The following is a 14,951-nucleotide window of genomic DNA, read 5'->3' as shown; positions in this document are numbered from 1 at the left end:
GCTTGAAAGCCGTAGGATCCAATTAACTGGGGAAAATATATGCTTTTCAGCATGAGAGCCAAGTATATTAAAACTGTTTATAAAAACATTTAGACTATATAAAGGTAACTTAATTTTCCCCCTACACGTGATAGTTCACTTTCATCTTCTAGATCATATACAAACTCAAGAAGATACTAACTGAAATACAATATTTTATCAATGCAGTACCTGTATTGAAGTGTGCATGTGTGTTAACTTATGCTTACCTGTGTGTTGTTTAGTTAGTTCAGGAACCTGATTTCATTGGGGAGAATTTCAGTACAGCTGCCAGGAATAAAAGACACGGTGGCTCAGCAGTTAAGATGCTGATTCTGTTGATTGTAAGATCGGCAGGTCAGTAGTTCAAGACCTGCATAAAGGGGTGAATTCCCATCACTATTCCCAGCTTCTGCCAACCTATCAGTTCAAAAGCATGTAAAAGTGCAAATAGATAAATAGGTACCACTTCAGTGGGAAGGTAACAGCATTCTGTGCTGGCCACATAACCCACAGAGTACTCTTTGACAACGCTGGTTCCCTCAGCCTAGGAACAGAGATGAGTACCACCCCCTACAATTGTTCACGACTTGACAGCTTTGTCTGATACTAGGGAACCTTTACCTTTTTGCCAGGAGGAAATGGAAAAGACAAATGTTACTCCAAGGTCTGAAGCAGATGGCCATGAAGGAGTGGCCAGAGGCCGCTCTGGTCACAATAGGTCCAGGACCACAGTGACTGCATGGCCTGCTCTCAAATTAGGCAGCTGCCACAGTCTCAAGCAGGCCACCAGCAGGAGTGGATTTAATGTGCTCCTGAAAGGGATGTCTTTCCCCAGCTTGACACAACCTTGGCGCAACTTCCAGCTGATTTGATGGCATGCGTCATCTAAATGCCATGCCCCAAAGTGGCTTGAAGCTGCCTTATTTGACCTGTGTGTTTTGGGCCAGAGTTTCAGAATGATATATAAAGTCTTAGGACAAGGTTAAGAGCCTGTGGGTTTCCAGTTGTTGTTGATCTGTAGCTGCCATTATCTCTGACCTCTGAGCAGTCCTACTTTGGGGTCAGAGAATAATTTTAAGATCATTATTTGGAGAATTTGTATCAGTTTATTCAAAAGTCCTTGCCAAAAATAGTTTTTTACTTTTCAGGAAATAGTTTCCGAGATACCGATTCTTTGAAGCTTGATATAAGTTGACCAGTGTTATCTATTTTATCATTAGCATGAGCAATATCTAAGATTTCTAACATTAGTTACTTAAGATGAACAGTCATCACTGGGTAATTGAGAAGGTAGAGGATAGCAAATTTGTGGTTGGTGACTGGAAGCCCCTAATCTAAAAGGGGAAAGAAGGAAGACCTCAAAATGATGTTCATAAATTATTTTGTGATATAATGCAGTGCCTGTATTGGATAGTGAATTTCAACATTTTGTTATCTTTGGAGATGAAAATATCTCAAGTACATAAATTCAAGTGCTAATCCAAACTAGAATAGACTCATTGAATCAAGCTCCAGCCAAGATTTCTTCTAAATGTGTAATCCTATGACCATTCCACTTCTTGTAGCAGTTCACTGAGGGACAGTACGCACAGGCCAAAAGGCATATGTCTCATCGGGCCTTGCACCAGTCCTATTCAGATGATGCAGGCCAATACCCCCCAGGCCAGGATCAGGCAGACCAGATGTTGATCCAGTAGTCCTGGTCCAATCCTGGCTAAAGGGGTCCTTAGCATGAGTCAAAAAGACCCCCTGCTTGCCACAGAGTTTCTAGGAAACTCTACAGCAACACCTGAAAGACAAGACAGCCTCGCATGCTCTTTACCTTCCTCGGCTATTACCACTACATAGAAAACTCAAATTGCCACATCTGATATAGAAGGGAGGCACCTGGCCACAAGGCACCTGGCCCCCTTTCCACATCAGTGGCTGTGCATGGTGGTAACATGGCGTGGTGCTGTGTAACGTGTAAACACCCGCCCCCATCCCTGCACCAACCCAGGGACTCTTGTGCTATCCTAACCCTTCTGTTGCACCCCTTAGAGATTTTTTCACTTCTGCCAGACTTCCCCTCACACACACACACACACACACAAATCTACAGTTGTTCATAAATGATACTTCAGTGTATAATCTGTATTATAGCCCACCCTCCCCAACCATGGGCTTGCCATCCACAGATTTAAGCATCCACAGATGGCCAGTCCCATTTCCCCTAATGGTCACACATACTTGCAGCCGTGACAGAGTGGCCGTGTATAAGCCCCATTAAAAACCACATCTTTAAAACCATTAAAAACCAAGTCCTACATCCACAAGGGGGTCCCAAATGGAACCGCCATGGATACTAAGGGTCAACTTTATTACATGTAAATTGGTTGCACATTGTCATTTTGTATGAAGAATATCTAGAATTCAGGCATATCATCAGATACCATTATATAAAAGAGGAGCAGCTATTTATAAATTGTAATAGTGAGATGAATCAAGATGTGGTAGCAGTGCTGGCCACATGAACTCTGGCTGAATGAGAGACAGAATTGTTAAAAGTGAAAATGAGATTTAAGAAGAGTAAACTATAAAATTGTTTCATTCTCTATACAATTATTCATCTCATATGGCCTTTTGTTTGTTTTCATTTTTCACTCTGTTTTTCTCCTGCTAAAAATATTTTTTTCATTTTGCCTGGCTAAACTGCTGTGAGGTCATAAAGCACTCTTAAGCATTCTCATCATTAAAGGCTGAGTTACAGAATATGAATAGTCAGTATCATTGTTCTCATGGTCCAGAAGGTTTTACGGGCTAAATCTTACAAATGATTCAGCTAGATGAAGAAAATTGTTTCAGTCAAAAATAGGGAAGAGAGGGAGACAGATTTGAAAAGGGGAAGCTGGAGAAACAATGTGTAAATTGTATGTGTTGACCAAAAATCTGGGCAGAGGTACAACCTGTGTAAATTGTATCCTCAGCTAGGTTGCAGCTTGAAGCAAAATTGTGCTACTTATAAATATCATCATGGTTATTACTACAGATATTGTAATAGTACGTGCACAGTGTGTGTTGATACCATTTTAAATAGAGGTGAAATGAAAACCAATCAGTTATACTGTAGCTTTATGCCTCATCATTGGAGAAACCAGTTTCAGTCAGTAGCTAAACCTAATGTTGTTACAAAAGTGGCACTCATAAAATAGGTTTAACAATATTATACTTTTTGCATATTCCTAATCCTGTTAGAATATGGAAGCATCTGAAATGTTTAAGCATAGCAGAACATTTGCACAAAATGCTTATCTACACTCAAATTCAGCCATGCTTTAATAAAGCAAGCCAATTATTGTTCTGGGAGGAAATGTACATTTTCATTTATTTTTATTTTTGAGCTTTTTATTAAGCTGTTTAATGAAATAATGCAAACACTTGGAGAATTAATTTTAAAAGACATAATTAGTTTAGTTGTACAAGGCTGTCTATAATTTAATATAGGGTGATTGTTTAATCCATTCTAATTGTTTTTTTAACAAAGCCATCTCTGTTAAGCTTTTAAATATATTAATCAGGGAAACTGTATTACATCATTGTAAATTATACTTTGGGAGCATAGACACACATTAAGCTGCCTCATACTAGCATGGGCTTTGTCATATAGTGGGGAGGGGTTTTTTGAATCATAATGGTTTTGAACAGAATGAGGAGGAGGAGGAGAACCTAGATAATACTTGGAAAATTAGGCAAGATTTTAATTTTGACTAGATTGATTAAAAATTGTTAAGAGGTATAGCTCATAATTCTCCTAATGAAGGCATGTCTCCGCATATGCTGGTTTGCCTATGACTTAAATCTGGGAAGGATTTTCTTCAAATACCTTGTGTACATTATGTGCCAGCAAAGAAGAGAATCTTGTGGGCTGTGGTGCCCATCTAATGGAAAGATAACTGATGCCAACACTGCCATTTTTTCAGTGTCCACCCAAGGAGCATGATACAGTGTTGGATTTCCAATGTCAGAAGGGGGAATCCAGTTGAAGGAGGAAGTAGATTATCCCCCTTTTCTGTTACATCTCTTGTGCACCCCAAAACCTGTTCTGGATTGTGGAGAAACCATGTGAAACCAGTTTTCAGGCAGCTTTGTGAACTACAGGAGTGATTAGAAGGGAAGAAAGCAAATATAGATGTAAGAGCAATTTGTGTGGTATGATTAAAACAAAGGCCAAAATCTAGTAGCTTGTCTCAACTAGAATAAATCATTGAATCAGTGGGACTTACTTAAGTGTTGAGTTATTTTTCAGCAGTTGATTCGACTACTCTGATTGGGAACTAAGAAATGGATTTATGCCAGAGTTTGTAAAGATAGTGAAATATCCAGTTTCTAAAAACATTTCTAAGATAGGTTCAAGAGTACAGATTTTTAATTTGTATTAGCACAGCCATGGTGGAAGATTGAGTCTTTACCAGTAGTACAAAATCTTTGAACATCTTTAACTGGATGTATGGTTTTATACAAGAAAATGAGGAACTAAGTATGTCCCTTCTTCGCATGAATGCTAGCGGTATATTCAGAGAAGCTATTTGCATGGATGTAGCCATAAGCTCTGATAATACTTTATTTTTTCAATTCTACCTGAGATGAGATTTGTTACAGTCTTTGCTATCTCATATTTGAGCTCCCCCAGTCTCTGTCTTCAGTTATATTCAGGTATCTGTATGCTGTGGCATTGCCATCTCTTGTAAACTAGTCTCTAACTGCTTTTAGTATTTTTCTTAGACTTTTGACTTCCAGAAGGGATAGGGAATAGCACCATTTGGCTAAATTTGCCCTTTTCTCATTTCTTTTTGCTTACAAAATGGTATGTTGGATTGATTCCAGGGGTTAATGATATCAGTCTGTTACAAAAAACAAATGAACAAACAAGAAACATTGTGAGCTTTAAAGACTAAGGCTGAAAGCATATGCACACTTAACTGGGAATAATCCTTCTTAAATGCCCTGGATTTAAGTTAAAATACACAAGTTTGTACTGTAACAGATTTATTCAGCTTTTGTGGACTAGAGCCCATTTTGTCAGATAATATGAAGTGTTGTCCTCAGCTGGGAGAAATAGATATATACAGAAATTGAAGCAGTGAAGTCAAAAGGTCATCAAGTACAACAGCCATGATCTGTGGCATCTTTATAAAGTTATTTTATTTATTAAATCACATATTTATAAGTCACCAAGTCTACACAGGGCAGCATACAGAAACAGAAAAATAGCTTAGGTAAGCACAGTGATCAGTCATAACAGTAGTCATAACACATAATTTCTTGTGTCCTTGTTATTGTAACTTCCAATGCTTGTAAAGTCATGGTGACTGAAGAATTCTAAGTATTGTAATCCAAAAAAGTAACTTTTGAAAACTCTAAACTTACTATGTGGCGAGAGAGAAAAAGACTTAGTACTATGACTTAGTACTAGTTGGAGTCATTGGCAATAATCTTTGAGAACCCCTGGAGAACAAGATAAATCCCAGCAGACTGGAGGAGGGCAAACGTTGTCCCCATCTTCAAAAAAGGGGGAAAAGAGGATCCCAACAATTATAGTCCAGTTAGTCTGACATCAATACCAGGAAAGATAGTCTGTGAATATCTAGAAAACAATACCATAATCACAAAAAGTCAACATGGGTTTCAGAGAAACAAGTCATGCCAGACAAATCTAATCTCTTTTTTTTTATAAAATTACCAGCTTGGTAGATGAAGGGAATGTTGTGGATATAGTATATCTTGATTTCAGTAAGGCTTTTGACAGGGTTCCCCATGACATTCTTGCAAACAAGCTGTAAGTGCTGTAACCCGCCTTGATCTTTGGAAAGGCAGGCTAGAAATAAAGTTTTATTATTATTATTAAGCTAGTGAAATGTGGGCTAGACAAGGCAACTGTTAAATGGATTTGTAATTGGTTGTCTGGCTGAACACAAAGGGTGCTCAACAATGGCTCCTTTTCATCCTGGAGAGAAGTGACCAGTGGGGTCCCACAGGGCTCTGTCCTGGGCCCAGTGCTATTCAACATCTTTATTAATGACTTGGATGACAGAATTGGGGGCATACTTATCAAATATGCAGATGACACCAAATTAGGGGGAGTAGGAATACCCCAGAGGACATGATAAAAATTCAAAATGAAAGCTGGGCCAAAATGTCCTACATTTTGGTCTAAATTTTTTACTACATTTTGTCCCAGTTTATAGTAGAGAATTATGGCAACCCTACATAGGAGGGAGCTAACTTGTTTGCTGCTGCTCCAGAGACTAGGACCCGGAGCAATGGATGCAAGCTCCAGGAAAAGAGATTCCACCTCAATATTAGGAGAAACTTCCTGACAGTAAGGGCTGTTCAACAGTGGAACACACTCCCTCTGAGTGTGGTGGAGTCTCCTTCCTCAGAGATCTTTAAACAGAGGTTGGATTGCCATTTGTTGGGGATCCTTTGATTGAGATTTCCTGCATGGCAGGGGATTGGACTGGATGACCCTTGTGGTCTCTTCCAACTCTATGATTCTAGAATCAAACTATCTGATGTATTTTATCTCAAGAGTTTCATGGAGGAGTCAGCCTTTGAAGTTCCTTTGATAAAGAAAGGTGCTTTTTAGGACAGAAGCAGTTAAATGTTCTCCCACTGACCTCAGTCTCCTAGGATGCTTTGTTGTATTTCTGCTGTTTTCACTTGAGCCTCACTTTTGTCACTGTTCTTCAAAAACAGGTAGGCTCAAATGAAACTTGCAGAAATGCAATTTATCTGCAAGTTTAATTATATTTTTCTCTTGTATATGTCTTCAAAGTGAGGATAGCATGAATTATCTGAAGCTCTTGGGCTGTTTACACAGAAGCGCTGTTGGTCCGTGAGGGTCTCTGGCGTGTGGTGGAACAAGGTCCTACTGATGCTACACTTGCTGATGATCCAAAGGCACGAGCTACAATTTTACTCACTGTTGAGCCTAACCAGATTAATCATGTGAGGCTCAAGACTAGTGCTAAAGCTGTCTGGGACACTTTGAAGAATGTGCATGAGAGTAGCACTGCCTTGTCCAGAATGCTCTGTTGCAAAAGGCTATATGCTTGCAAGATGCAAAGTAATCAGGATCCTGAGAAGCATTTAGAGGAAATGTATGAACTGTTTGCACAAGTGCAGCTGAGAGGTGTCACCTTGCCCGAGGAGCAAAAGGCGTACATCTTGCTTGGGAGTTTGTCCCAAGACTTTGAGCACATCTTGCATAGTTTCCAAGGGATGGCTGAAGACCAGATGACTGCTGAGTTGGTGTCGGCACGCGTCTTGGAAGAGAGCCAGCGACGGAAGTTTGAAGGGCTCCAGAGGCAGCAGCAACAGATACCAAAGGTTTTCAACTCACCGGAGGTTGTGGAGAATTGCCAGCAGGAGAAGGGCATAGTGTCCAAGTCTTGTTTTTGTTGCAAGAAGCCAGGGCATGTCCAAAAGAACTGTTGGAAGTTTGCAGCATCAAAGAAGAAGCAGGGAAAAGGTGCTAGTTCCAGGAGTGGAGCAGCAGTTGTGGCTGGGGACAATGACAGCAAAGCCCATCATGCAGCCACAGTGAATTCAGTCTGGATGCTGGATTCTGGGGCTTCAAACCATATGTGTAATGACAATAAGCTCTTGAAAACTAAGTCTGTGTCAAATGTTCAGTCTGTTGCAATGGCTGATGGTGTTCCCAGAGAGGTAAAACATATGGGTACTGTACATGTTCCTAGTTTTGGGGAAGATTTTGAAAATGTTTTGTGTGTTCCCAAATTGCAAAATTGTCTTGTTAGTGTGTCTGCATTAACTTCAGATGGGTATACTTTGAAATTTGAAGGGGATAAATGCATAATTAGCAAAGAGAATAAAGTATGTGCAAAAGCACAAAAGAAAAACAAATTGTATTTTATGCTTGACAAAGCTAAGTGTGCCAGTGTAAGTAATGTGCCTTTACATGCAGATTGTGCACATTATTTTCACAGTGTGTGGTCATATAGGGTTTTCACGTTTGGAAAAGCTAGGAGAGGTTTGTCCTGAGTTCAAAATGAATTCTTGTCCTAATCATCTTGATTGTTCTGTTTGCAGTAAAGTTAAATTAAAAGCTTTTCCAGTGGCCAAGCAAACAAAATGTGTCACCAAGAGGCCATTTGAGGTGGTGCATGCTGATTTGGCTGGGCCTTTAACTAAAACTGTTGGGGGAAGTCAGTATTTTCTTGTAATTGTAGACAGGCACACAAGGTACTCCTATGTGAAAGTCTTGAAGGAAAAAAGCGAGGTTGCTGAAGTCTTTAAAGACTGGGTGAACCAAATAGAGCGCCAATTTGACTACAAAGTGGGTTCTTTGGTCACTGACAGAGGAGGCGAATTTTTATCTTCTGACCTTAAGAATTGGTTGCAGAAGAAAGGTATACGTCACAACACCACTAATCCTGCAGTTCCACAGAAAGATGGGTTGGTAGAGAGACGTATTGGTGTTTTAAAGCAAATGAAAGACTGTATGTTATTGGATGCAAATGTGTCTGAAAAATTTTGGGGTGAAGCAGTTTTGATGGCGAACCATATAGCAAATAGGGTGTGGAATTCAGCTGTGAAGCAAACACCTTATCAGATGCTACATGGTAGACCACCAAACCTAAAATACCTGAGGGTGTTTGGGCAATTTGAAAATGTGTTTGTGCCAGCAAAATTCAGAAAGAAGGGTGAACATAAATGGAAAAGGTTGATGTTTGTGGGTTATTCTGGCAACAGTTATAAATTTTATCAGGGTCATGGGAGAATTTTGTTGTCCAGAAGTGCCAATTTTGAGAAACATTCTGGCTGGGAGAGATTGCATTCCAATCAGGAAGTGTTTCTGCGACTGGGGCAAAGTACTGGAAATGGAGGGGTAAGACAGCCCACAATGTCCACAATGTCTCCAGAGGAGGAGAAACCCAGTACTTCACAACACACTCAAACACAGCCAACACTACACACACCCATCACTACAAGTCAGTTTGAGGTTGTGTCAAAGAGGGACACTGAGGTGCAAACTAGTTCAGAAAGTGAGGATGAGAAAGGTAGAACAAAGGTGTTGATTCCTAGGAGGACTCAGAGAGTGAGAAAGCCTCCTGAGAGATTTGTTGTTCAGACTGCAACTGCTTGTTGTGCAGTGGCTGATGAGCCTGAGAGTTTTGAAGAATTGCAAAGTTTTCCTAAGGAGGAGAAAGAGAAATGGTTTTCTGCTATGGACCAAAAGTTCTTGTCTCTAGTTGAGAAGCAGGTTTTTGATATTGTTGATAGGCCTAAAGACCACAAGGTTGTGGGTTGCAAGTGGGTCTATAAGAAGAAGGAAATGCCTGATAATAGTCAAAAGTACAAAGCCAGGTTAGTGGCTAAAGGCTTCACACAGCAAAGGTTTGAGAATTTTGACAAAACTTTCTCACCTACTGCAAAGCCAGAAAGTTTGAGATTAGTGCTTGCATTAGCTGTGAGGCAAAGAAAAGTGGTAAGGCATTTTGATTTTGAGACGGCTTACCTGAATGCTAAACTTGAGGAGGAAATTTACATGTAACAACCTCCTGGTTTTGGTAGTGATACTGAGACAAAAGTGTGTAAGTTGAACAAAGCATTGTATGGTTTGAAGCAAAGTGCACGTTGCTGGAATCAGTGTATTCATGCTGAGCTTGAAAGGCTTGGATTTAAACGAAGTGTTGCAGATGCTTGTGTTTACACTAGAGGAGGGGTAGTTCTTGTGATTTATGTGGATGATCTTTGTGTAACAGCTAATTCAGAACAAGAAGTGCAAGAAGTACAGAAGGAATTGTCTCAGAAGTTCGCATTGAAGGACTTGGGAAATCTGAAAGCTTACCTAGGGATAGAGGTAGAGTGGACAGATGATGGCAGATATCTGTTGAGTCAGAAAAAAAAGATTGAGAGGCTGATTGAGAAGTGTGGATTGCAGGATGCAAAACCTGTGAAAAGCCCAATGACTCCTGGTTATGCCAGTGCAGAGTCTGCTGAATTGTTTGATAATCCTGAGTTGTACAGAAGTGTAATTGGTAGTTTGTTGTTCATTGCTAACAATACACGGCCTGATATTTCTTTTGCAGTTGGTTTATTGAGCAGAAGTGCAAATAGTCCAAAGGTGGATGATTGGACGGCCGTGAAGCACGTTTTGAGATATTTGAAAGGAAGCAAGAACAAGAAGCTTGTGTTTCAAGGAAGTAAAGAGAATTTAGTGTGTTACACAGATAGTTCTTTTGCAAGTGAGGCAGAAAAGAAGTCAATAACAGGAATTGTGATTAAGTTTGCAGGTAGTACAGTTGTTTGGAGAAGTAGAAAACAGAATTGTGTAGCACTTAGTACTTCAGAAGCAGAATTTGCTGCATTGTCTGATTTGTCTGGAGAGGTGGTTTGGATTAGACAGTTGTTGAGTGATCTGGGAGAAAATTGCACTGAGCCTCCTTTGGTTTTTGAGGATTCACAATCATGCATTGGGATGGCAGAGGCTGAGAATTTGAAGTGCAGGACTAAGTACTAAGGACTAAGCCCTGGTGGCGCAGTGGTTAAATGCCTGTACTGCAGCCATTCACTCAAAACCACAAGGTTGCGAGTTCAAGACCAGCAAAAGGGCCCAAGCTCGACTCAGGCTTGCATCCTTCCGAGGTCGCTAAAATGAGTACCCAGACTGTTGGGGGCAAATTAGCTTACTTGCTAATTAGCTTACTTGCTGTTCACCGCTATGATCTTTGGAATAGCGGTATATAAATAAAACAAATTATTATTATTATTATTAAGTACATTGGAGTAAGGTACCAGGATGTGAGAGAGTTAGTTCAGAATGGTATCCTAAAGATAGAGTACATTGACACAAAGGATAACCTGGCAGATGTTTTGACAAAAGCACTTTCTGGAGAAAGACATGAATAACTTTCTTGTGCAATTGGTATGGTTCCTTAACTCCACAAAGATATAAATGTAAATACACAGTGTTATTCCACATCTGTACATTTTGGAGGGGCATGTTAAAATATATTTCTAAATTGTATTGAAAATGTTCAGATGTGTCAATGGTTAACTAAGGTTTAAAATGGTTCCTGTTGCAGGCCAGAAAGCCTAGGCCTGGAAGAACAAGTCTTCAAGGACATGTGCTGAGACATAATATCAACAAATGTATTATTGTTATGCTTTTGTGTAGTATGGTGACTTCATGGAAAAGAGGTGTGTCCACTTGGTGGGAAAGTTGATCTTTTGAGAGAACAAAGATTGATGTCACATTCGAGCTTCTAGCATGGACTCTGAAAGAGAATAGATGTATAGTAGCCTGCTGTAAAGTGTAAATAGCAACAAAGTCAATAAACCCTCATTTGAGTGAAAATCTGTGTGGAAGTTACTTTGATATTGAGTAGCTGAGAAGACTGCATCTGTTCCAGTTGGTACCAGTTCAGAACCACCGGCAGAACGAGACATCAACAATCCCAAAGATCTTTTTCTCTAACAATCGGGGCCTCCGGGACTGCCGCTGTGGCAACTCAGGCCCCGATCCGTAGGGCAAAGGGGCGGGTGCAGGCCTCCCCAAAGGGGCAGTCTGTACCTCGCCGATATTTTATGGCTTTGTGTGATCCTAGACTGTTGAAAATTACATAGTGATTTAATGACATCACAAAATCCATGTCCAATTAGATTTGGCAACACAGTGATGTCACCAACATATACCCTCTTTCAGAGCATCAGGAATAGGAAGCACAAGCCTCACTGTTGAAACAATCACTTCCTATTTCGTTGTATTGTCAGAAATTGTAGGTGGAAGAACATTAAATCAGTTGCGTTAGTAATGGATTCCCCCCTCCACTACCTTTTTCATGAATGTTTTTACTACTTTTCATACAGACACATGAAAGAATGTGACTTTGGAAGCCCTGCAAGAATTTCAGTGAAAAATGTTTTCCATTCTTTTCTTTTTTCTTTTGGGTCTCAGTTCTAGTTTTATGTGATTGTTTTCCTAATAATTTCTTTTTAATTACAGAGCAAAGAGATTGCATTCCAGCTTCATGAGGATTTAATGAGGGTTCTTAATGAGCTTTATACGGTAAGCATATTGATTCAACTTTGGTTGAAAGAAATGTTCATTGAAAACCTATTTGTCTACATTTTAAACATTTTTCATTGAGTTGATTTGTCATAGAATATTACCACTTTTTAATCTGGGGATACCTAGACAAATAAGTTTGTTGATTTAGCATGAAAAGACACATTCTTCTAGCAGATTCTTAATCTCCTTCATTGTTCTTTAAAAATCCACCATATACATTGCTGGAACTTTGATACCTTCTGGCTTGCCCAGTTATACTTCATTTAAGTCGTTCATTGTAATTTACACCTTTATTTGCTTGCAGCAGTTGTTATACTGGTTTTTGACTGCATCAGAACTTAAGCAACTATAAATTTTCCTCAAACAAAGGGGCAAGTCAGTAAGAACTTTTCATTGACATCAGTGGAAATTGAAGAAAAGTTTGAATATTTTTTGTACAGTACTGTATTTTGTGCTTTATCCTTTTCTTCCTTATGAGTGAGCAAACCCCTTAACCACCCTCAACACATTTGCTGGTTAGCCAGAGGACCTTTTTGTGATATTAGATTATAATAATAATGGCGTGGTACAGACGGCCAGAAAGAGGTGCTTCCCCGGAGCCTCTCTTTGCTCCGCAGGAGCACTGCAGCAACCAAACTGCGCAGCACTCCTGCACAGCAAAAAAGGAGTGCTGGAAAGCGGCTCCTTTTTGTGGTGCACTTCAGCCACCCCAAAGCAACAACAAAAGCGTGGTGACATCGCAGCTGCACTGCCCCGTTTGGAGGCGATGCAGCTGCAATGTCACCAGTATGCGCCAGGTCTGGTGGGCGCGCTGCAGGTGCGACGCCCTCATCACATGCGAGGGCTGCCAGGCGTGTGGGCGCTCCGCCCACCAGGCAGCCTTCACACATGACGAGGGCACCGCAAAGGCCCGTCTGTTCTGGGCCAATAATAACCAGAGTTTCAGCTTGGTGAGTATTTGTTCATTTGATTTCTATGGTTGTATGTCCTACATTTACAAAGTGCTTGTATAGTACCTGAATGCTTATGAGCTATTATAAAAAAGAGTTACTTGTGGGCCACATTCAGCTCCCAGGCCTGAGCGTGTGTGTGCGTGCACACACTGGATTAAAAAAAGCACCTTCTAGAGGTGTGGGGATTTTATTCTGTACCACCTGAAGCTGTACCAACATGTTCAAAGGTAGTCCTAGATAAAGTGCCTTGTAGGAGCTCAAACTGCAACATAGATAATTAGAGCATGTATAGGCAAGGTCCATTTGCCCTAGAAAGGATTGTATCTCATATACCAGCCAAGCTGATAAAAGGCTTCTGACCACTGCTAATGCCTTTGTTTCTGCATTCAGCAATGATTGCTGAGAGATCTTTAAACTACATATTTGATCCTTCATCAGAAGTGCAATTCCATCCAATGCTGGCTGAACTAGATTATTGTAAGGCTTCTGTTTAGCTAAGTAGCCATGAAGAACTGCATATATAAATAAGGACACACACACATACGTCCTAGAAACCTTAGAAACATTTGCACTTCTGTTGGTACAGTTCCTTCACAGAAACAGCAGTTTGCTTTGGATAAACAAGGACTGACTTGAAGTTGCTGTTATGTTGCCTCAGTGGTTTGCTCCTTTACTTGTGTTTTTTTTAAAATGAACATTTCCCCAAAGGTCCAATTTTAACGTTAAACTTCATAGGTCCTCATTAGTATTCAGGTATGTCATAGAGCTGTAGAGCAACTGTGTGAGGAAAAGGATTAAAGCCTTTAATCTGCTGCAGCAGAGTGTGGAAAAGGGTTCTTAATATGTATGCTACTGTGGTATAGTAGGTTACTTTGTCCTATATTTCAGAAGAAGGAACTGACAAAATCACCTCTTAAGTATTCTTTGCTAAAAAGAAATCCCTGTGAATTTCATGGGGTCACCATAAGTCTATACACACAATCAGTACACACACACAATCAGCTGTGTTAAACAAAATCATGACATAAAAATTTGCTTCACTTGCAGGTAGGTAAAAGAATATACTAGTTAAACAGTAAATTGTGCACCTGCATATATGGATAGAAGCAAAGCCAGTATAAAGTTTAAAATACCTTGAAGAATCTACATTGAATGTACATGTGAACAAACTGAGAGAAATATATCAGAGATATATTGTATGGCTTTCAGTTAATTTCAACTTAAACACAAGAATAGAAGCTTAGCTTTCAGTCCAAATACCTATGTTGATGAATTTTAATACCACCACCTATTCAAATATTCCTTTTTGCATTTATTGTACTTCATTTGATTGTGATGCAGTATTAAATGGAAAGCATCAGTACTAATTGCATTCTGCTCCTCTTGCTGTTGCTTCTTCATGGACTAAGTGCTCAATGGCATGCTGACTAGGACTTTGAAAAGAAGAGCCACAGCCTTGAATTACAATTGGAAATTGCAATCAAGATAGTTAATACAGTAAAGGAACAATGTTAATCCTGAAATTTGTCACCAGTTAAAGTAATAGCATTTTGCTCTGGTTAAAGGTCCAGTCTGCCCACAAAGCAAAGTCCCCCCACATAGAACATGGTATTTAGAGAATAGATTTTAGAGGCCATTTAGAGAAAATGAACAGGAGAGAATTGCTTTGAAGTGACTTAAAGGCCTTCTTCAGTATATTTTTATGGTTGTGGAATATGAGCTCTATCAGTAAAATGACTTCTTTTAATAGCTTGTTTAAATTTTCCAAGCTAAATCTGATAAATCAGAAACATCTTCACAGAAAAGAAAACCCAGTCAGTAAAATTTTATTAATATGGGATTCACATTCTTTGGTAAATGATTCCAGACCATTGTTAGGTACTAGTAAATCATTTTAAATT

At 39.7% G+C, this 14,951-nt stretch overlaps 1 protein-coding gene across 1 annotated transcript in view; it reads left to right on the top strand.

The window, feature by feature from the left end:
* Window positions 1-14,951, top strand: part of SRGAP1 (SLIT-ROBO Rho GTPase activating protein 1) — a 142,016-nt gene that overhangs the window by 75,439 nt on the left and 51,626 nt on the right. The window contains exon 4 of the mRNA XM_042468468.1: window positions 12,032-12,094. Within this exon, the coding sequence (XP_042324402.1) occupies window positions 12,032-12,094 (63 nt within the window). The remainder of the gene's footprint in view (window positions 1-12,031; window positions 12,095-14,951) is intronic.

The sequence above is a fragment of the Sceloporus undulatus genome, chromosome 5 (assembly GCF_019175285.1).
Source record: "Sceloporus undulatus isolate JIND9_A2432 ecotype Alabama chromosome 5, SceUnd_v1.1, whole genome shotgun sequence".
NCBI classification, from domain to species: Eukaryota; Metazoa; Chordata; class Lepidosauria; order Squamata; family Phrynosomatidae; genus Sceloporus; species Sceloporus undulatus.
This window is presented reverse-complemented; position numbering and strand designations above follow the sequence as displayed.